General features: G+C 39.0%; 1 protein-coding gene across 3 annotated transcripts in view; it reads left to right on the top strand.

Annotated features, from left to right (window-relative positions):
• NRG3 (neuregulin 3) overlaps nt 1-23815 on the top strand; it is a 1075402-nt gene that overhangs the window by 1011352 nt on the left and 40235 nt on the right. For all 3 annotated transcript variants that reach the window (XM_057735391.1, XM_057735392.1, XM_057735388.1), the window contains exon 5: nt 17744-17846. In XM_057735391.1, the coding sequence (XP_057591374.1) occupies nt 17744-17846 (103 nt within the window). The remainder of the gene's footprint in view (nt 1-17743; nt 17847-23815) is intronic.

Below are 23815 nucleotides of genomic sequence, written 5' to 3'. Positions count from 1 at the left end.
GAACCAGAGATATTGTGATCCTTGGTGAAGAGGGTGATCCAGAAGAAAGAACAACAGACACTAAATGATTATTTCTTGAAAGCTGAGCAGGGTGAGCACCTTCATGACACTGTTATCCAGGGAACAGTCAAAGTATTTCTACCCAGTGCTTGGGACTCACATGCTGTATGGACAGTGTGAATAAAGCTATGCCCACTTTTTCTGTCTTGCCCTTTGGGAGGAAACATCTACCATGTCATGCACATATTAAGTTTCTTGCATTGTTTCAAGTGATTGTCAGAAGTAGAAAGACGTGTGTTGTCCCTCCCTTGCACAGTTACTCAGGCATCTGTTCCTAATGTCTTCTCTGGAGTCTTCACTGTCCCTGACCCAGTCTCATACACAGGCAGAACATTCTGCTGCATCAGTCTGTGTGTCTGTTTTTATGCCAATACCATAATGTTTTGATTACTATAGCTTTGTGGTATAGTTTGAAATCAGATAGTGTGACGTCTTCAGCTTCATTCTTCTCTCTCAGGACTGCTTTGGCTGTGCAAGATCTTTTGTGGTTCCATATGAGTTTTAGGATTGGTGTTCTATTTCTGTAAAAAAAAAAAAATGCCACTGGAATTTTTATAGGGCTTGCATTGACTCTGTAGATTGTCTTGGGTAATATGGACTACTCAATTGATAACATCACTCTGCACATAGCTCTTAAACATTTACCGCAATGTTTCACATTCATTTTTATATACCCATCTTATGAGCTGGATGTAAGATTTGTAGAAGTCTACCTTATTTATCTTTATAGCCAAAGTATAATTCTAGAGCAATGTCTCATATGGAATGCAGGAGAGAATCCAATAGACACAGATAGTCACTTTCCACTAATAAACTTTAAATCCTGTTCAGAGATGAAGCCCTTATGAGTTATTCCAATGGGTAGTGGATACTCAGTAGATTGATCTAAGCAGCTAGTTTTTGCTTTAGAAAGGCAAACTTTCAGCATTTTTTTTAAGTATTTACAACTCCTTAGCATACACAATCCTTTTAAAACATTCGTTTGAATAGCCTATGTTCCAAAACATAGTGTTAATAGAAAATTTGAGAAATAGTAAGGCCAACAGAGCATGAAACAACTACCATTGAGAAGATAGTTTGTTATTCACATTCCCAAGCAAGGGGCCACAGCCTGCTATTGGGGCTCCATGAGGGAATACCCAGCTGGGTCAGGAGGCCCAGGAGAGGGAGGAACTGAGGGCAAGAGCCTTTGTTGTGGCTTCCACAGGAAGCAGTGGGTGAGGTAGGTTAAGTAAGCTTAGAATTGGCTAGTTTGAGTAATTTCAGCATGCTCTGGGGCATGGGGACTGTCCTTAGTTGTCTAGTACCTGACTCTGTGATGACAGTAGCCCAAAGTGTGAGAGCCTAATAAGGGGGTGGTTGGGAGTGTGCATTTTGAATTCATTGGTTTGTATGTGGAAAGTACACTCATAAGGTAGTTTCTCACTACCTCTAGGAATCAGCTAGTTCTCGGAGGGGCCATCCCCTCAGGGTCAGCAAGGCCCAGAGGTCAAAGCAACAGAAATAGAAAATAAAAGACATGGTTATTACAGCCCATGATGCTAAAAGAATTTTATTTTTCTCTAAACACAAATGGGTGTGTGGCCAAGGCAGCAGACTCTGCAGCTCTCTGGATACAACTGCTGTTACAAGACAAGAATGATTGCTGTGATATGGCTAGGACAGAGTAAACTTGAATACTCCACATATTTTTCTTGAAGATTATTTACATAAGTACCACTTGAGAATTTTCCAGAGACCTTAAAATTAATTCAGCTGTGACCGGATGCTTGAATCACTTTCCTTATGGGTCATGTGTGGTCCATCTTGCTTCTGGGTTTATCTTCAGAGACTCTTTGCAAGTGTCCTCTATTGCTTCTGCTTCTGTCGAACCATTACTGTACTTACTTCTTGGTACTAACCCTGTCATCTTGGATCCTGTAGCTCACTCCCTGCTGAGATAAACTTGTCACCAAGCTTCTGTTGGTACCACTGCCGGATGACAATTTGTTTCTTTTAACTTATCTGGAAAGGAAGGAAATGGATAACTACAGCATAAGATTATTGTATATCAATAATTACACCCTACTGCCCTTGCTTAGGTAAAAGACATGAGACTCAGTAGGCATGTTTTGTAATGACAAAAGGATCACTTGACCCAAGTCTTTCTGACATCAGTGCTTGTGAACTTTTTTATTTTTTTATTGAAGTATAGTTAATTTACAACGTGTTAGTATGAAGTGTACAGCAAAGTGATTCAGTTTTATATAAATATATATTCTGTTTCACATTCTTTTCCATTATAGGTTATTACAAGATATTGAGTATAGTTCCCTGTGCTACACAGTAGCTCCATATCATTTACCTATTTTATATATAGTAGCATGTATCTGTTAATCCCAAACTCTCAATTTCTCTCGCCCACACCCCTGCTATCCCCTTTGGTAACCATAAGTTTGTTTTCTATATCTGTGAGTCTATTTCTGTTTGATAAGTAAGTTCATTTCTATCTTTTTTTATTTTTTATTTATTTTTTCCATGTGCTCAAGTTATATTTATGTATACATCTATTTTTTATTTATTTTTATTTATTTTTATTGAAATATAATTGCTTTACACTCTTCTACCAGTTTTTGAGGTACACCAAGGTCAATCATCTGTATTTATACACATATCCCCATATCCCTTCCCTCCCTCGACTCCCCCCCATCCTCCCCGTCCCACTCCTCCAAGGCATCATCCATCATCAAGCAGAACTCCATTTGTTATACAGCAACTTCCCACTGGCTATCTATTTTACAGTTGGTACTATATATATGTCTATGCTACTCTCTCACTTCGTCTCAGCTTCCCCTTCACCCCCCGCCCCCCCAAACCTCGAGATCTCCAGTCCATTCTCTGCATCTGAATCCTTATTCTTGTCTTGTCACTGAGTTCATCAGTACCATTTTTAGATTCCGTATATATGAGTTAGCATACAATACTTGTCTTTCTCTTTCTGACTTACTTCACTCTGTATGACAGACTCTAGGTCTATCCACCTCATTACGTATAGCTCCATATCATTCCTTTTTATAGCTGAGTAATATTCCATTGTATATATATGCCACATCTTCTTTATCCATTCATTTGTTGATGGGCATTTAGGTTGCTTCCATGTCCTGGCTATTGTAAATAGTGCTGCAATAAACATTATGGTACATGTTTCTTTTGGGATTACGGTTTTCTCTGGGTATATGCCCAGTAGTGGGATTACTGGATCATATGGTAGTTCCATTTGTAGTTTTTTAAGGAACCTCCAAACTGTTTTCCATAGCGGCTGTACCAACTTACAGTCCCACCAACAGTGCAGGAGAGTTCCCTTTTCCCCACACCCTCTCCAGCATTTGTTGTTTCCAGATTTTGTGATGATGGCCATTCTGACTGGTGTGAGGTGATACCTCATTGTGGCTTTGACTTGCATTTCTCTGATGATTAGTGATGTTGAGCATCGTTTCATGTGTTTGTTGGCCATCTGTATGTCCTCTTTGAAGAAATGTCTATTTAGGTCTTCCGCCCATTTGTGGATTGGGTTATTTGCTTTTTTGGTATTAAGCTGCATGAGCTGTTTGTATATTTTAGACATTAATCCTTTGTCCGTTGTTTCATTGGCAACTATTTTTTCCCATTCTGAGGGTTGCCTTTTAGTCTTGTTTATGGTTTCTTTTGCTGTGCAAAAGCTTTTAAGTTTCATGAGGTCCCATTTGTTTATTCTTGATTTTATTTCCATGATTCTAGGAGGTGGGTCCAAAAGGATCTTGCTTTGATGGATGTCATAGAGTTCTGCCTATGTTTTCCTCTAGGAGTTTTATAGTGTCTGGCCTTCCATGTAGGTCTTTAATCCATTTGGAGTTTATTTGTGTGTATGGTGTTAGGAAGTGTTCTAATTTCATTCTTTTACATGTAGCTGTGCCATTTTCCCAGCACCACTTATTGAAGAGGCTGTCTTTTGTCCATTGTATATTCGTGCCTCCTTTGTCAAAGATAAGGTACCCATATGTGCTTGGGCTTACCTCTGAGTTCTCTATTCTATTCCATTGATCTTCCTTTCTGTTTTTGTGCCAGTACCATACTGTCTTGATCACTATGGCCTTGTAGTATAGTTTGAAGTCAGGAAGCCTGATTCCACCAACTCCGTCTTTCCTTCTCAAGATTGCTTTGGCTATTGGGTGTCTTTTGCATTTCCATACAAATCATAAGATTTCTTGTTCTAGTTCTGTGAAAAATACCATTGGTAATTTGATCGGGATTGCATTGAATCTGTAAATTGCTTTGGGTAGTACAGTCATTTTCACGATGTTGATTCTTCCAATCCAGGAACATGGTATGTCCCTCCATCTGTTTGTGTCGTCCTTGATTTCTTTCATAAGTGTCTTAAAGTTTTCTGCATAAAGATCTTTTGCCTCCTTAGGCAGGTTTAGTCCCAGGTATTTTATTCTTTTTGTTGCAATGGTAAATGGGAGAGTTTCCTTAATTTCTCTTTCTGCTCTTCCATTGTTAGTGTATAGGAATGCGAGAGATTTCTGTGCATTAATTTTGTATCATGCTACTTCACTAAATTCATCGATTAGTGCTAGCAGTTTTCTGGTAGAGTCTTTAGGGTTTTCTATGTATAATATCATGTCATCTACAAAGAGTGACAATTTTACTTCTTCTTTTCCAATTTGGATTCCTTTGATTTCTTTTTCTTCTCTGATTGCTGTGGCTAAAACTTCCAAAACTATGTTGAATAATAATGGTGAGAGTGGACACCCTTGTCTTGTTCCTGTTCTTAGAGGGAATTCTTCCAGTTTTTCACCATGTAGAATGAGGTTGGCTTTTGGTTTCTCATATATGGCTTTTATTATGTTGAGGTAACTTCCTTCTATGCCCATTTTCTGGGGAGCTTTTATCATCAATGGATGTTGAACTTTGTCAAAAGCTTTTTCTGCATCTATTGAGATGATCATATGGTTTTTATCCTTCAAGTTGTTGATATGATGTATCACGTTGATTGATTTGTGTATATTGAAGAATCCTTGCATCCCAGGGATAAACCCCACTTGATCATGGTGTATGATTTTTTTAATGTGTTGTTGGATTCTGTTAGCTAGTATTTTGTTGAGGATTTTTGCATCTATATTCATCAGTGATATTGGCCTGTAAAGTTCTTTTTTTGTGACATCTTTGCCTGGTTTTGGTATCAGGGTGATGGTGGCCTCATAGAATGAGTTTGGGAGTGTTCCTCCTTCTGCTATATTTTGGAAGAGTTTGAGAAGGATAGGTGTTAGCTCTTCTCAAAATGTTTGATAGAATCGCCCATGAATCCATCTGGCCCTGGGATTTTGTTTGTTGGGAGATTTTTAATCACTGCCTCAATTTCCATACTTGTGATTGGTCTGTTTATACTTTCTATTTCTTCCTGGTTCAGTCTTGGAAGATTGAATTTTTCTAAGAATGTATCCATTTCTTCCAGGTTATCCAGTTTATTGGCATATAGTTGCTTGTAGTAGTCTCTCATGATCTTTTGTATTTCTGAGGTGTCCGTTGTGACTTCTCCTTTTTCATTTCTAATTCTGTTGATTTGCATCTTCTCCCTTTTTTTCTTGATGAGTCTGGCTAATGGTTTACCAATTTTGTTAATCTTCTCAAAGAACCAGCTTTTAGTTTTATTAATTTTTGCTGTGGTTTCCTTCCTTTCTTTTTCATTTATTTCTGCTCTGATCTTTATGATTTCTTTCCTTCTGCTCACTTTGGGGTTTCTTTGTTCTTCTTTCTCTAGTTGTTTGAGGTGTAAGGTTAGGTTGTTTATTCGATCATTTTCTTGTTTCTTAAGTTAGGACTGTATTGCTATAAACTTCCCTCTTAGAACTGCTTTTGCCGTGTCCCATAGGTTTTGGGTTGTTGTGTTTTCATTGTCGTTTGTTTCTAGATATTTTTTGATTTCCTCTTTGATTTCTTTAGTCATTTCTTGGTTGTTTAATAGTGAATTGTTTAGCCTCCATGTGTTTGTATTTTTTGCAGTTTTTTTCCTGTAATTGATATCTAGTCTCATGGCGTTGTGGTCTGAGAAGATGCTTGATATGATTTCAGTTTTCTTGAATTTGCTGAGGTTTGATTTGTGACCCAAGATGTGATCTATCCTGGAAAATGTTCCGTGTGCACTTGAGAAGAAAGTGTATTCTATCATTTTTGGAAGGAATGTCCTATAAATATCAATTAAGTCAAGATGGTGTAATGTGTCATTTAAAGCTTGTGTGTCTTTATTTTCTGTTTGGATGTTCTGTCCATTGATGTAAGTGTGGTGTTCAAGTCTCCCACTATTATTGTGTTACTATGGATGTCCCCTTTTATGGCTGTTAGCATTTGCCTTATGTATTGAGGTGCTCCTATGTTGGGTGCATAGATATTTACCATTGTGATATGTTCTTCTTGGATGGATCCCTTGATCATTATATAGTGTCCTTCCTTGTCTCTTTTAATAGTCTTTACTTTCAAGTCTAATTTGTCTGATATGAGTATTGCTACTCCAGCTTTCTTTTGACTTCCATTTGCATGGAATATCTTTTTCCATTCCTTTACTTTCAGTCTATATGTGTCCCTTGGTCTGAAGTGGGTTTCTTGTAGGCAGCATATAGAAGGGTCATGTTTTTGTATCCATTCAGCCAGTCTGTGTCTTTTGGTTGGAGCATTTAATCCATTTACATGTAAGGTGATTATTGACATGTGTGTTCAAATTCCCATTTTCTTAATTGTTTTGGGTTTGTATTTGTAGGTGTTTTCCTTTTCTTGTGTTTCCTACTTAGAGAAGTTCCTTTAGCACTTGTTGTAAGGCTGGTTTGGTGGTGCTGAATTCTCTTAACTTTTGCTTGTCTGGAAAGCTTTTGATTTCTCCCTCAAATCTGAATGAGATTCTTGCTGGGTAGAGTATTCTTGGCTGTAGGTTTCTCTCTTTCAGGACTTTCAGGATATCCTGCCATTCCCTTCTGGCCTGCAGAGTTTCTGTAGAGAGGTCAGCTGTTATCCTTATGGGTTTTCCCTTATATGTTGTTTGTTGCTTTTCTCTTGCTGCTTTTCATATTTTTTCTTTGTGTTTAATTGTCATTAGTTTGATTAATATGTGTCCTGGTGTATTTCTCCTTGGGTTTATTCTGTATGGGACTCTCTGTGCTTCTTGGACTTGGTTAATTATTTCCTTTCCCATGTTGGGGAAGTTTTCCACCCTAACCTCTTCAAATATTTTCTCAGAACCTTTCTTTATTTCTTCTTCTTCTGGGATGCCTGTGAGTTGAATGTTGGTACGTTTAAGGTTATCACTGAGGTCTCTGAGACTGTCTTCCATTTTTTTTTATTCTTCTTTCTTTTTCCTGCTCTGTGGCAGTTATTTCCCCCATTCTATCTTCCAACTCACTTATTCGTCCTTCTGCCTCAGTCATTCTGTTGGTTATACTATCTATAGTATTTTTAATTTCAGTTATTTTGTTATCCGTTTCTGTTTGTTTGTTCTTTAGTTCTTCTGAGTTCTTATGAACTGTTTCTTGTACTTTCTCTATTTTGTTATCGAGATTTTGTATCACTTTTATTATCATTACTCTGAATTCTTTTTCAGGCATTTTTCCTATTTCCTCTTCATTTATTTGGTCTTGTGGGTTTTTTTCCTGTTCCTTTGCCTGCATGGCGTTTCTTTGTTTCCTCATGGTAGTCCAAACTTCTGGGGTTGCTTGTCCCAGTAATAAAGGGGTTTATAGAAGACTGTCCAAGCCCCAGACTAATGTCTGAGTGTTGGGTTAAACAAATACTAAGTCTAGGAAACACATACATGATAAGACACACAATTACTGAATCCATTAGGACATAAGGCTCTGAAAAGACCTGACAGAAGAACCCCAGTATGCTATCAGATATTCAAAGAGAAACCCAACAGAAATTCAAAACCAAAACAGAACAAAACGGAAACAAAAGCAGAAACAAACAAACAAATAACACCTTACACTTACAAACACAAATCCAGGGAGATATTGAAAGCTAGGATCAAATATAAAAAAGAGCTACAGTACCACCAGACAGAATGGAGATTCTCAGAATGAAATTAGACAGTTGTACTAAGAACTAAGATAAAGACAAAAACCTAATATTAAATACCAACGTGGTGCGTCCTCTGGAGAATAGAGCAAGGAGTCTGAGCAGATCGATAGTGTTGCTTATATGTTAAGATAAAATAAACTAAGAATGGATGGAAGAAAGGGGAACAGAAGATCGTAGTGTGCCTGGAAATATGTAAATAAAAAGAAGGGAATAGAAATGTATAAAGGATAGAGATGAAAGGAAGGTATGAGAGATATACAGTCCATACTACCAAAAACTTAGTTAGAAATAGAAGTATATATAAAGGCTAAAAATAAAAATAGAATAGAAAGTAGAATAAAAAAATATGTTATAAAACTTGCAGATCCCTTAGGACTAAGATAGTAATTAATAAAAAAAAAAAAAGAAACAAAACTGGAACTGATCCCAGAATGGACCAGTTCAATAGAATTGATACTAATATTTGTTTCCTTAGAGTCTCAGCTGTAGGTGTCCTTCTACTCTCCTTGGTTTTTTTGTATTATTCTGTGGCCAGCAGAGCTTCCTTTATTGTTCGTCTGTAAGCGTTGTTTTGTGGGGAGGGAGAGGGTACAATAGTGGCTTCTTCCCCTTGGCGTGAGTGAGTAGTGGCGCTCTGTCGTTTCAGTCGGGCTTGGAGGTGCCTGTTGCAGAGGGGTGCCGGTGGCTCAGGTGTAAACAGAATGTCTCAGAGTTGGGCCTCTCTCTGGGCTTCTTTGTTCTCGGCAGCCTCCCTGCTGCCAGCGTTCCAAGGGGTTTTCAGCTAGCCCCACCCAAGGGCCTGAGCGTCCCTGTTATCCCTGAGTGCCTTAGGTGGCCCACAGGGGTCCCTCCACTGCCTGCTGCAGGTGCCGAAAGAGAGAGAGAGAGGCTATTCCCGCGGCTCCTCCCCCCTGCCCATGAGCCTGCAGCATCCAGCTGCCATCATGGCCAGGCAGCTCTCAGGGGCAGGCACTCCTGGCTGCGGACCTCTTCCCTCCTGTCCTCTCGGTCAGTCACCTTACCAGCAACAATTTTTCTCATCCTGAACCAGCTCTCCAGTTCCCACGCTCCTGCTCCTGGACCCTCTGTTCAGCTGTGAATCGACGTCTCAGTCCGGGAATGCTGAGCTGTAGTGCCGACCCTCCGTGTGTTTCTCACTCCCTCCCATCTGCCACAGCTCAGCCGCTTCACCCTCTTTGAGCCGTTGTAGATGCCTCCCTACCAGTTATGTCGGAATCCTTGTGGTCCTTTCTGGTGTCCGAGGTCATCTGGTGGTGTTCAGTTGGTTCTCTGTGGGATTTATTGTGTCTTTTGGTGCGTTCTCAATGCATCTGTGGAGAGGGATGCATTCCACATCCCTCTACTTCGCCGCCATCTTTTTCTCTATCTTTTTTTAGATAACACGTATAAGTGTTATATGGTATTTGTCTTTCTCTGATTTACTTCACTTAGTATGATAATCTCTAGGTTCATCCATATTGCTGCAAGTGACATTACTTCATTCTTTTTTATGGCTGAGTAGTATTCCATTGTGTATATATACACCACGTCTTTATCCATTCATCTGTTGATGGACATCTTACTAATACTTTTTATAAAGATTCCATGTTGCAATGATACTGTTTTCAATATGTTGGGTAAATAAAATTTATAACAAGTTAATTTTTCCTTTTTTGTTTTTGTTTTTTGTTTGTTTGTTTGTTGCTTCTTTTCCTGTCTTAGCTGCCTTAAGTAGATTTGAACAAATATAAGTCACAGTGCTGGAAATTCAGATCTCCTACTCTGGGGTGGGGCTCAGTTATTGGTGCTTTTGAAAAGTTTCCCAGTTTTTTCTGAGTTATAGCCAGGGTAGAGCACCACTGCCTAGAGTGCAGAGGCCTCTGCTTTGCTATCTGGTACCCAGCCTGACTCAGGACAGCTCCTGATGGGATACTTACATCATGGGCCTGAGGAGTACAGTTAGCTACAGGGCTATCACCCTGTAGCTGTGCAAATAGCTGACTTTGCAGATGATGCTTATAGATCATGCCAGGTCACCCCTAATATATAAGGCAATAGGAGGTAAGATTCCTTTAACTTACATCTCACCTGGCTGAGGGAGGTTCCGTGAAACCAGGCTAGGAAGGGTTGGGTGTTACTTTGGGCCTGAGTGTTCTGTGAAGCAAGGTTGAAATGGATTTACTGGATTAGATTTCTCACTCTATCAAAACAGGTCAAACAGTAAATGACTCCTATAAACCGCGAGATCACATTCTCCCCATTGTCAAGAAAATAGCATGTTATCATTCCAAGTCACATGTCTTGGTCTTGGAGTGTGACTTTGCCAATGAACAGTGAATCCTAAGTGATAAAAACTAGGGTTAAGAATATGGATTGGGGGACAATTATTACAGGTTCAGGAGAAATGGAGTTCTCAGACCTTTTAACCGTGAGGCCAGAAGTCAAAGACTGATTTTGCGTTAGCATTGAAAACTCACCAATAGGTTTATTTTGATTCAATTTGCTTTTTACTTATAATTTATTTGTGGGAGAAATAGCACTTGGAAAGCCAGTGCATGTTACACATACCAATGGGAAGACCCAGGGCTTTTCATTTTTTTTCCTAATGTGTTTTATAGCATTCACTTATCTATAGTCAGCCAGAGCTATACTGTTTGGGAAAGGAGGGAGAGAGATAAGGGATTATTATGGGGAAGATTCATATTTGGTGGGAAGAAAAGGAAATTACAGGTTGAGAATAAATGTGTTTCTGAATTTAAACTGTTATTTCCCCTTAAATATCAAATTTTATGTATAATGCACATCTCAAAGCACTTTGTATGGAAATAAGATAAAATATAATTTTGAACATTAACATTTTATTATGAAGTAATTATTTTACTTTTTCAAAGTATTTTAAATGATGCCCTTGCACAGTGGATGAGCAAAAGAATGAATCCCTGGGGTCAAAGGACCCCCTTCCAAGAAAATGTTGCCTCTTTTTATTACCCTGCCAGGCAGAGGACGCAACCAGTAAAATGCTGAGTAAGCTGTTGAGTTCAACGAAAGCCTACTGAATACCCTCCCTTGTACAGAACAAGCACAAGCCAGGTGCACGGGTCCACTAGTGAAGATGCTCTTGCCTTTGAGGGGCTCTCAGACTGGGCTGTGGGAAAACAGATATGTGCATCTTTGGCACAAGACAATGTAGTTATGGAAAGATGCGAAAGGGATGCAAACAGGTGCTTGAGAAGAGTTTACAGATCTAATAGTATTTATATTGTATAATATTTATTCTGATAGTATTTATGGACCAATGGCTTTTTTAGTTTGTTAGGACTGCCCATAACAAAGTACCACAAATTGGTGGTTAAACAACAGAAATGTATTGTCTTGCAGTTCTGGAGGCTGGAAGTAAAGATCAAGGTGTTGGCAAGGTTGGTTCCTTCTGAAGGCTGTGAGGGAGAATGTTCCTGCCTCTCTCCAGGCTTCTGGTGGCTTCCTGGCAATCTTTAGCTTTGACCTGTGGATGCATCACCCCAAATTCTGTTTCCATCTTCACATGGCATTCTCCCTATGCGTGTGTCTCTGTGTCCAAATTTCTCGCTTTGGTGAGGACACAGTAATATTGGATTAGGGTTTATCCTAATGACCGCAACTTGATCATCTGCAAAAACCCTGTATCCAAAGAAGTTCACATTTACAGGTATTGGAGTTAGAACTTCACCATCTTTGGAGGTGGGGGGGTGGACACAAATCAACCCATAACAGCGGGAGTTCTGCAAGTAGGGAAGAGGAAGGGGCTTCCAGGTAGAAATAACACCACACTAAATATATGGAGCATTTCAGTACTTCCAGGTCATCTCAGCTCCTCTGAACTCAGATGGTTGGGCTGGATCCCTGTCCCCACTACCAAGCAGCATTCTTGGAGATCCTTGCAGTTGAGGCTAGATCGCTTGTTCCATCTTCCTGATATTCTCATCACATACTCTCTTATTGCCCCTCCCTGCCAGTGTGTGTTTAATCTCATTGATCTCAAGGTGAGGACCCATTTCATTTGCCTTCAGGATGTCTTTCACCTTAATGAAATTTTTTTTTTCTTTAACAGTGCAGTAATCAGGCCATTTGACATTTGTTCATTTTTGTCTTCAAGTTGAAAAGTGCAAATCCCAGTTTGTAACATTCTAAATGTTCTCTTTCCTTGCATACTGTTTCCTGGTAATGGTTTATTTGTAGTTCCTTGTAAGCCTCCTAATATTTTAATCTATCCCCAGCATTTGTTGGTTTTTAAGAACAAAATTGGGAGGAGGCTCTCTTGTTCCAAAGAATAATTAAAACTGAAATAATGCCACTTAAAATGGTGACAAGAATTCATAGGCTTACAATCAGGGAGAGACTGACCTTCCCAGATTATGAGGTTGACTTGATGAATAGAAATAAATGCTAGAATTAGGCAGGGAGGAAAACTACAATGAAGACTAATTTCATAAATGGTGGGATTATTAGTGAATTTGTTGTCTTATAATGACTTCAGCTTCACTGTGTAGACTTTTATCTGCAGGTCTTTCAATAATGAATACTTGAATAAGAAGGAGCCCTGGTGATATTGTTAGGTTGACTTTTATAATGAACTAGCAGAGTAATCATGCTTTCATTTGACATCTACTGGTGGCATCACAAAGGGTCTTATTTGCATATGCTGACTATGAAGTGGTCTAGGAAGAAAAGCTTTTGCTCCTGTATGTGACTTACAGGTGCATGTTTGTGAGTCCATGTTTAGGCTTTACATTCCTTGGATGCAGCACATTTCAGGAAATCATGCTTGACTTTTGTCCCTTACAGACTTAATTGAAACTGGTGGTACAAAGGAAAGATTCCCAAGAGGCATTGGGATCCCAGGGCTCCATACTTGGAGGGGATGTGGCGCTGCCTTTTAGAACATTTCCCATTCCTTCACATATACAGGGATGCAGTCACCCACACTTCTGTCCTTAATATAGAGCTATCCAGAGGGAAATGGTGTATAAAAACTCTGGCTATGATTTTCTTTGGGCATTTTTTTTAATGTAGTGGAACTTAACAAATATTCACAGAGAGACTTGTAGCGTTCTAAAGACTGTCACAGCTTCCAAAACCATTCTCCTCAGGCAGCTTTGCATACTAGGATCATACTAAGCCTTCTGCTTTAGCAAACAGTGCTGTACCCACAGGTTTTCCAAGGATTCTGGGTCTCTGGGGATCAGGAGCACATTTAATTCTCAAAGAGTCTGTCAGGGGGAGAATATGAAAGACATAGCCCCTCCCCAAGGAGGATCTCTTGCCTTTCACCTGCTAAAACATCTAGGTAGGAAACTCAAAACTACTAGTTGAAAAATTCAGTTAACAAGAGGCGAAGTACAAGGAATGATGAGAAAAGAAAATGACATAAAAATAAATTCCTTCAGTGTAAGTCTCCAGCACAAGCAGAGAGGCCCTGAGGCAGCAAGTCACTGACTATCTGTGGGTGAGGTGAGTTTTGCATAAGAGAAGTAGGGTATTTGAAAGGCCAGTTGTTTTTGTTTTGTTGATTCAACACTGGCTTCAGGAGAAAAAGGGTGAGGAATGAAGCTGGCTTTTTGTGTGTCCCTTACCTGCCATCTAGACACTTTATCTGTGCTCTTCTGTTGAATCTCTAAACAAATATGTGAAGTATGTAGTACTTTCCCCATTATTGATAAAGATAATGGATGAAAGAAGATAAGAACAGTTGTAGCTGGTGTTTAAACCGAGGGGTAACCCAGCCAACCACACTGCTCCCTGAGTGAGGTAGGTTTAGGGGAAGAGTGGGGTCAGCAAAGGACAGCACTAGTGTTTTTCAGAGTCTTGGGCCAGGCTGCCTGCCAAAAGGATTTTTTCTACTAGTCCAATGTCAGTTTCTGAAAATTCACCATAATGTCATTACCTTCTCTGTTTCCACCTTTATAATATGAGATATGATTGTATAAAAAGAGAGGAGTGAGTCCTGTGGACCACAGAAGAGGAAAAGGAACAGAGTTGGGAGACAGTGCAAACACCCTTTACCAATGCCTGTCAAACCAAAGATTGATTTTGCCTTCAAAAATGACTGGGTTCTGAGGGAGGGAATACAGGGATATGTGTATAAAAACAGATGATTGAACTTGGTGTACCCCCCCCAAAAAATAATAAATAAATAAATAAAATTAAAAAAAAAATGACCGGGTTCTGAAAATGGGTTTATAATTTGGGTTTTTAAAAATGGAATGCAGAAATGTTGACGTTCCGTAGTGTAATAGTAACAGTTACCATATATTGGATAGAACCAAATTAAATGGCCAATGTTCAGCCATTTCTTGCCTCCATGGCAATTTTATATGGTTCAGCCTAATATTTAATGATTACTCCAAGTTAGGCACTGCAATACCCTGCATGTCTTAACTGACTCAATCCTCACAGCTTCTGTACAGTGACGGTCATGGTTGCTTCATTACGAGTAAGGCATTCTCTGCTTTCTGGAGTTAGACTGGAATTCTAGATCCTAAATCCAGGCTCAGTGGTAGAAGACAAGGTAGGTTTGGAGAAAGTGCATCTGCCTTGCAGTTACGTGGGAGATACATGACATGGGGACCCAGGGAGTTGTGGAGGCTTCCATCAAGTTGCTCACGCAGGTTCTCCAGTAGCCTCTGCATCACTAAATTAAAGGGCTTTGTTTTATTTGGCCTCTCGGAAGCATTCAGTAGCCTATTCTTCTAGAAAAACCCTATGTTTTCTTCCACGATACTACCATGTTTTATTATTGCTGTTTGTTTTATTTTCCTTTTTTTTTTTCTCTTGCCTGTTAGGCTGCTCCTTTGTTTTATCTCCTCTGCAGGATCCTCATCTACCCTTCCATGAAATTTTGGAGTCTCTCACAGCTCTATCTTAGACATTCTTCTTTTATTACGCTATAGTTTCTCCTGGGTCTGTCTTATCAACACACTTGGTTTCAGTATATCCATAACCCCAAATATTTATATCCGTAACCCTGTCTTCTCCTCTTAACCCAGATCTATATATTTAAATGTCTACTTTATGCCTCTACTTGGCTATCTTATAGGTTTTTAAAACTCACTGAGTCCAAAGCAGAATTTGATATCTTTCCTTCCAAGTCTGATCCCTCTCCAGTATCCTCCATTTTCGTTAAGAGCATCATTGTCTAGTCCCTGAAGTATTTTCACCCTAACTGCCTTTCAGTTCTATTTACTGCCCACCATGGTTATTACTATTATCACAGAAACATCCATCACGTCTAAACTGATATAATAGCCTTCTAACAGGACTCTGCACTTACTTTATCCCTTTTAATCTTTTCTGTAAATCCCAGAAAAAATAAATGTAAATATTATCACATCACACTCCTTTCAAATTTTTCAGTACCTTCCTGCTATTGTAAAGACATGTTCATTGTATACCATGTTCCTGTTGTCTCTGTATTGCTCTGCTAAGCTAGTAAAGAATAGAAAATAACTTGTGCAAAGGCCCTTTGGTAGGGTAAAAACCTTCCAGAATCCTGAACATGCCGGTTTATCTCCTACCACAGGGCCTTTGCACAAGTTGTTCCTGGACCACTTTGCCCATCCCCATTCCTCTTGCCTAATTGGATCCTACTTTATACTTAAAATCTCTGGTCTCTGTGAATAGGTCAGTTTTCCATATTATATTCTTTTGTAGGATTATATACCTCCTTGTTATAACATTTATTACAGTCAGCATTTTATATCATTGCCTTTATTTAGATAGAAAATTGAAATTTATAATGGTAAAGTAATATATCTTTGGTTACTCATATTAAAGATGGCTAAAATTAAAGTCAAATCCGAAATTGCCAGACTCCCAACCCCTTGCTTCCTGCGCCTCACTCTGCTAGTTCTTGTGTAGCATTCTGAATCAAAGCCATTGAGAGTACCATCATTGCAACTACACCTGGGTCTGTAAATCCACTCACAGTCTTTGGAGTTTTAATTTCACTCTTGACTTAAACTCAGAACTGATTTTGTGCATTTCCCCAGGCTATATTTGACTAGCTTTAAAAATGAACAAAAACACCCCGTAGATGTTAGGTGAAGATCATTGTTTAGAGGATGCAGTCTTATTTCGTTTTAATAGGTATTATTATCCACCATTTTCATAGTTCTTTCTATTGGCAGAAGCAGGGTGGAGAGATTAGTATATGTATGTCATGCTTATTCCATTAGAGTCATCAACTCACAGCAATTAAGTGAAATAGAATTCTTTATAAATTGGTACATCTACTTACTTGTTCCCAAGTTCAGTTGGAAGATTTAATGATCTTACAAATGTGGGTGGAAAGGATGACATTCTTTAAGATGGTAATATGCCTAAACAAGGTCTCAATGACATATTTTTTTTCTCTCTCTTTAATATGAATCTTTCCAAATTAAAAATGTCAACTATGGCTTGCCAGGGCCACATGATTGCTCCTCTTCGTTTACTCAGAAATGTGGATAATGTGGTATTTCTCTTGGGTTTACTTTGTGTTTTTTGATACTCTAGTCTAAATAAAGACATTGAAAATGGAAATAAAGTCTAAGAAGGGAGAGAAGAGAGGATAGTGCTTCTCATACAGTGTTTTCCAATACACTGCTGCAGGAAAAAACTTTAAAATGTGCAGTTGCATCTAAAGAGAGGATATAGTGCCTGATCTCAGGAAAGAAGGAAAGGAGAGAGAGAGGGAGACAGAGACAGAGGATGAAAAGAAGGAAAGGAAAGGAAAGGGAGGAGGGGAGGGAAAAAAGGAAGGGAGAGAAGGAGGAAGGAAGGAAGGAAACAAAGACTATAACATCTGTGCTGTATAAAGAGAGAAATGAAGACAAGAGGAGGATAATTAACAGAAAGAAAGTTCTGAGATATATGGATAAAAAGGTCTTGATGAGATGGAAGAACTGTTTCAGGAGACATATTTCAGAAAATGAGCTAGAAGTGTAAATATTAATGTCGGAAAAGTGAAATGCTTGTTTTTGAATTCTTGTCATTTTTTGCAATAAGAAGCTCTAAGACATGACCTTGGTAGTAGAGGTTGAGGCTACTGTGCCAGATCATTGGTATTGAGAAGGTCATAGAATGAGCGAGTGAAAAGTCATATATATATTGAAGTTCTTTTTCATTAATGATGTTAATCATAGTAGTGGGTGGATGAATGGGAGACTGACAGCCAGGGACCAAATCAGAAAATACCGTGGTATCAGCGTCACAGAAATTGAAAGTCATCACTGGCATAGGAAGGTTCTGATAGGAGGTGATTTTGGGTCCCACCATGATTTTTAAAATGTATGTTCCCAGTATCTCTTAAAGTCATGAAATGTCTTTTGATAATAAGATTCATAATTGTGAAATCTGTGTATGAGTTCTGATTTAGCCATGCACAGGCAAAAAAATAACAACAGCTGTCCTATAGACCAGAGCAAAGAAAATGAATCATAATAACGTCCTCACGTTTTCCTATTCATGACAGGAACAAAAAAATCTTTGCTTTGAAAGGCTCCTACCAGTTCAAAAGTATGAGGATGGAGATGTCTCTGCTGTGCCATGCTAACATCCGCTCTAATTCTCTTTTTCAAATTCACAGAGAGTGAAGAAGTTTATCAAAGGCAGGTGCTGTCAATTTCATGTATCATCTTTGGAATTGTCATCGTGGGCGTGTTCTGTGCAGCGTTCTACTTCAAAAGCAAGTAAGACCATTTCTCTCAAGTGTTAAAAGGTTAATTCTCAGAGGAAGCACTTTGTCTTTCTTGAAGTTCTCAGTCTGAGCTCCAGGCAGAGGGATTTTGTGCAAATGGGTCCATCAAACATCTGTAAATGACTCTGAGTCTTTTGTAGCCTGTGGTGAGTGTATACAGCCTGTGCATGTGTGTGTGTGTGTGTGTGTGGTTTCTCTTTGATGCACACAGTGATCATTCCTCTCTGTGATCATGAACGTTCTGTGTTCTTTGCACTTTGGATTGCCTGCCAGAATTAAAGGCTCAACATCTGCCTGTCACTAAGGGGTTAACTCTTCTGAAAAGAGAGGTCACTTCTATAGACCTAAACATTATCAACTAGTATCTAGCCTTTTATGGAAAACAAACAAACAAACAAACAAAAACCACCCTTTCCTTTTATGGTGTTTTTACCTGATACTCATAAAGGTTTTAGCCAAATGTGAAGTATGAATACTATAAAACCTACTTTGGTTTGCCAGTTAGTCTGCACATCTAGAATATGCCCTATATTTACCTTGCCAAGAAACCAAACTTTCTTCTGAAAACACTGTTTTGTTGTGGTTTTTTTGCCTAATAAAGTAGAATTAAAAATATACATATATGAAAAAAATATATATATACATATATGTGTATATGAGTATGTATGTGTATGTACTTATATATTTACTCCAAATAAATTTGATAGAGGTATTTTATTTATGTAAATGACATAATCTGCACTTAAAATAAGAAATGCAGATAAAAATATTAAATTCCTTGGTTTCTTATAAGGTATGTAGGCCTTGAGAAGTTAGCACAAATTCTGTTCCTACAGCTTGTCTGAAATCCAAGCCAACATGTAATTGCTTTTCATTGGACCTGTATTTTTCTACCCATTTGCTCTTCTAAAAATGAATCAATTTTCAAATATAGTCTGTGATACCTGTCTTCATATTATGTATGTTGCTCTTTGAAAAGAACAGTGATTATGATTTTTTAAAATAATGGAAACTTGGATGTGAATCCAGAATTAGTAACTATTTTTTAATAAAGTATTTCAGAATAGGTTTAGATTTTCAGAATTACCATGAAAATAGTACAGATAGATTCAATGTGCCCCAGACCCAGCTTCCCCTATTTTTAATGTCTTATGTTAGTATTTTGCCTTTGTCACAAACAATGGAACAATATTGGTATGGTATGACTAACTAAAGTTCATACTTTCATATTTCCTTGGTTTTTACCTCATGTGCTTTTTTTTTGTTCCACATCCAGGATGCCACGTTACATTTAATTGTCATGTCTCCTAGGCAACTCTTGGCTGTGATAGTTGTTAGTGTTCAGTTTTGAACACTTAATCTTTATCAGGGATACTGGGCTTTTCATGCATTATCTCCCAATCCTCACAACAACTGAAATTATGTGGTATTGCTCATTTTTTCAAATAATATCAGAATGTAAAGTATTAATTTGTCAAAGGCCCACAGTAGGAAATTGCAGACGGGTCTTTGCATTTCCACAATTCTAGTTTAAATCAAATGCTCTACTACCACCCTACCATATTGGCTCAAATAGTCCTCCTGCTGGATGGTGAAACTGCTTGGAGTGAATCAGGAATGCCATGCCCTGCTGCAGCCCATAGCTCTTTATGTTCTCAACAAGGCTATGTGACATAGTGGCCAGAATTTTATACACATTAGCCATACCTGTATTCACATCTTCAGTCTGCCACTTTGCTTGTTCAGTGTTATTAGGCAAATTACATCAAGTCCCTTAGCCTTGGTTCCCTTTTTGGTAAACTATAGTTAAAATATGGCCCAAAATAATATCTACCTTATAGAATTTAAGGATTAGTGGAATAATACTTTAAAGAGGACAGCATAGTGTTTAAAAGAGTAAATACTCGGTGAAGGTTTGCTATTGTTTTCCACACTGGAACTTACAGGCTGGGTAGCTACAAAGAGGAGTGTTCCCTGGAGCACGAGAGGGATGGTCACACTCAGCAGGGCATTAGCAGGGTCTCCTAGTAAGTGCTGTGTAGGAGAAAGAGATTTTGTATTTAACAGTAAGCAAATTACCATGAAGAAGTAGTTAATCACTTATTTTTAAAGTATAATTTGTAGTCGTACCACACTTAAACGAAAGACTGATTATGACAGTCACAAGAACAGAGAACAGCTGGATAACTAGAAGACTTCCATCTTCAGAGCTGTCAGTCTCTCCTTCTGTGGGCAGCAAGTGGGCTCAGCAATGAACACATGCCTCTGGGGCTCAGCAGGTATCAGGGGTTTTCATGGAAACACTGTTCAACATTAGATTCATAATGGGAGACTCAGAGGACTGAGCCAATGGAAGAAGAGCCATCAGGATGCTGTTGTCTTTCTGCCTGCCCAGCTGAGACATATTTTTATTAAAAAATAAATGTTAGTGTAAAAATAATAAAGGAATAATAAAACGTGAAGACTCTTCCTGCTGGAGTTGTAGTTCTCATCAGAGATCTAGAGTGTATTTCTCGTGCAGTTTCCAAGCACAGTCTTCCTTTGTTTTTCTTTGTCTGAGAGGAATGTCACCTCCCACACCAAGCATCTAATTTATATAGCTGAAAGCAATGTACATTTTTATAACACCTTGGCACAAGTTTCTTTGCCCTCATTCCTGGAATTCTAATTCCCTTCAAAAAATCTTGGGGATAACAGAATAAACAGACTCTACCTTTATCTTTCTTTACTTTCAAACATATTATAAGATTGTTTTATGTGTGTAATTTTTTTTTTTACTTCATCTTGGAAGTCCTAAGTCTCCTAGGACTCTAGGACCTTTCTATCATTGGTATCCAAATAAATTCACTTGAACTTCCATCCTATATACTGGAATGGACAGTGCCCAGAGAGTCAGGAGTTACCCAGAAGCTCACATTCTCTTGGTTATTTATGTTTTACGTCCCATAATCCTTCAGATCCTGCCACTTTGGTCCTATCTCCATTCTCTTCTCATCCATGGTATGGCATGACCTCACCCATTGGAACATTACAGCACATTGTTAGCTGATGAAAGTCTGAATATAGGTAGCATGAAGAGGTAGAAGTAAGGAACACCTTCTTGAATTCAGAGAATTTTCTGACTCAGTTAATTGAACCCCCAAAACTTTGAAGGGCACAGTAAAAGAAATTATTTTCTCATCACTCCCAATAAGCCCATGTATTTCTATAAGTAGTTAATAGAACTATTATTTGAGCCTTTCAAATCTGGCTGATAGGGCTCACATGGCAACTATAAATTCTTCTAGGTTTTCTTTTTGCTTTTAACTCCTATGGGTTAAGAAGTGTAAGGCTGGCAGTGGGGGTCCTTAGTAGACTTTGGAAATGCAAGACATGATCCAACTCTAAAAATAGAATCGGAATAGGAGATGTTCCAGGAGCAGAAGATGGGACAAATAATTATCAGAACTGGGAAAACACAGGAAGAAAAAGAACTGGTGCTACCAGTAGAAAGCAGATATGCTAACAACTTGCCCTGACTCTAGGTTATAACCCTCTGAAGTAAGAGATTTTAAATCACAAAGCAAGGCCCTTAAGGACAGGCAATGGATGTTCTGATATGATGCTATGATTCTCTTCAGCTGTGGAGGTCTTAGTCCCCCAGTTGCTAGTACACAGTTATAAGAGTTACCTGACCTGAGATAGCCAGCATCCGATGACAGGTCAATGCGAAGCTTTGAAGACCTAGACCTTTGCCCCAACACGGGGTGCGAGGCCATGCCAGTTTCAGAGCTCCCCATGGGATTTGCTGAGGTCTTCACTGAGACTGCATCACATCCCAGCTTCTTCCTCTGCCCAATCCTGCTTCCACCCCTTCATTTCCAAAGATATTGATCCAACACCTAATAAAAATCCTGCATGCTACCTCCATCTCAGTGTCTGCTTCCCCAGGAAGCCAACCTGCAACATTACAAATGACGTCTCCCCACGGACTGGCGATGCCTGATATTCCACCACTTTACATCTCATTTCTTTCTGATGAATTAAGCCAGAGCAACTTAAAACTCACTGAACTGTAGAATCACACTGACATTGTTAGGCTAGTAGGTTCCAGTGTGCGGTGCCAGTATCTTGTCTTCCCAAGAGTAACTGCTCTCATGAGAGAGCTGATGGTATTGCAGGCAGACACTTCTCACTTCCTTTGTTCCCATTTGCTGAGGGGAGGAGGAAAGAGCAAAAATCTGTGTGCTTGGGAGAGTGGAGGGATGATAGAGAAGGAGGCAGGTTCAGAAAAGGACACCCGTTTATTCTGGAATATTAGTGAGTCAGGATGGGAGCGAGAAGAAGGTAAAGGAAAGCAAATGATAAAAAAGATTTAGGAAATGCAGTCATTTTTATGAGGAAAATTCCTTTAGAATTTTACATTTCCCAGACACTGAATTATGAAATTACTGAAAAGATCATTAGTATTTCTACTATTTAATTCTTGGGAAAGTAATCAGGTCCTTATTCTCTGCCAAGCCCACCTTTACTGCTTCATGATGCTTTACTCAGGTAGAACATCCTCATCTCCCATTTGCTTCATCCGTGAATCCCTGATAGGATTCTGTGGCCATCCTGTGCTTCTTAAAATGCTGATATGATAGATTTGTTTCGAACAATAGGCTACAGATTAGCTGTTAGGAAGTAGATAGATTATTACAAGTGCATTAAAGCAACTGAGTACTGGAGATAAAAGCCCCCCAATAATTGAAAAGATAAAAGAAATATTTAAACAGAGCTGCATCACACTGTATTGTAAATTCAAAGGAGATAATGGTGCTCCGAGCCTCCAAATCCTGTAACAAATACTGTGACTGGCTTGTGAGAAAGGCAATTAACAAGATCTCTTCTTTTATCTTTAAGCCAGTGTTCTAATTCCTCTGCAGCATCTGCCCGCACAACAACTAAGCTTGCTACGCGATGAGGAGTGGAACAGATTAACGCTTTCCATGTGTCCTCATGTTTAGTTTCCACAGTATTTACGGAAGAGAGCTTTTCCAAACTCCATTGACAGATGAGGAAACTGAGGCTCAGAGAAATTTTGGGAATCATTCATTTTGATTTGGGGAATCAAAGCAAAGCTGGTGGGTGGCAGAGCTGAAATTCAAATCTCAGTCCCTCTGATACTTGAGCCTGTGGTCTATAGAGTGCTGTCTACCTGGAAAAGCTCACTGCAAGAGATGGTGCACAGTCGTCCCCAAAGGTTCTCTCCTTGGCACAGACCTTGGGGGAAGAGACAGAAGTCAGGGGGAATGATTCTGCAAAGTTTGTTTGCTTGTTTTGTTTTCACGGGTATTGAGTCTTCTGCCTGTAAAGCTCTTGGGAGAGAGCAGCTAAGAAGGCAGTAATTTGTCACATCCTTCTGGTTAAGCCGCTGAATGGTTCAAACAACAGTCACTGCACATCTGCCAGTAGGAGTACTTTATTTGGAGTCCAAAACCTGAGAATAATCTCAGTCTTCCCACCAAGAAGCTGTGTGACCATGGGCAAGTGGCTTGACAGTCGTGAGCAGTAGCTCAAAGTGCAGAGTACATAACCAGACTCGCTGGGTTCAAATCCAGCTCTACCACTTACTAGCTATGTGACTTTGGGCAAATTATTTAACTTCTTTGTGCCTCGGTTTTCTCACCTATTAAAAGAGTATAGGATTAATGCCTCATCACACAGAATTAGCATGAAGAATAAGTAAGTTGAGACATGTAAAACAGTTAAAATGATGCTTGGCACATTGTAGGTACTCTTTAAGAGTCAACAGTTTTTATTATTTACAAAAGTTCTAATAAAAATCTACATTCAGGACTGATGGTAAAAATAAATGAACTGTGTTTAAACTGTAAAAATGAAACTATACCCCTGTTATGGTGTATGTACAAGGTATGCAGTCAAGCTACACTTATTTGAATTGGACAAATATAAATGTAACTTTGCAAGTATGTTATA

Source organism: Hippopotamus amphibius, chromosome 5 (genome assembly GCF_030028045.1).
Source record: "Hippopotamus amphibius kiboko isolate mHipAmp2 chromosome 5, mHipAmp2.hap2, whole genome shotgun sequence".
Lineage (NCBI taxonomy): Eukaryota > Metazoa > Chordata > Mammalia > Artiodactyla > Hippopotamidae > Hippopotamus > Hippopotamus amphibius.
Note: the sequence above shows the minus strand (reverse complement) of the source record. Positions and strands in the feature narration are given on the sequence as shown.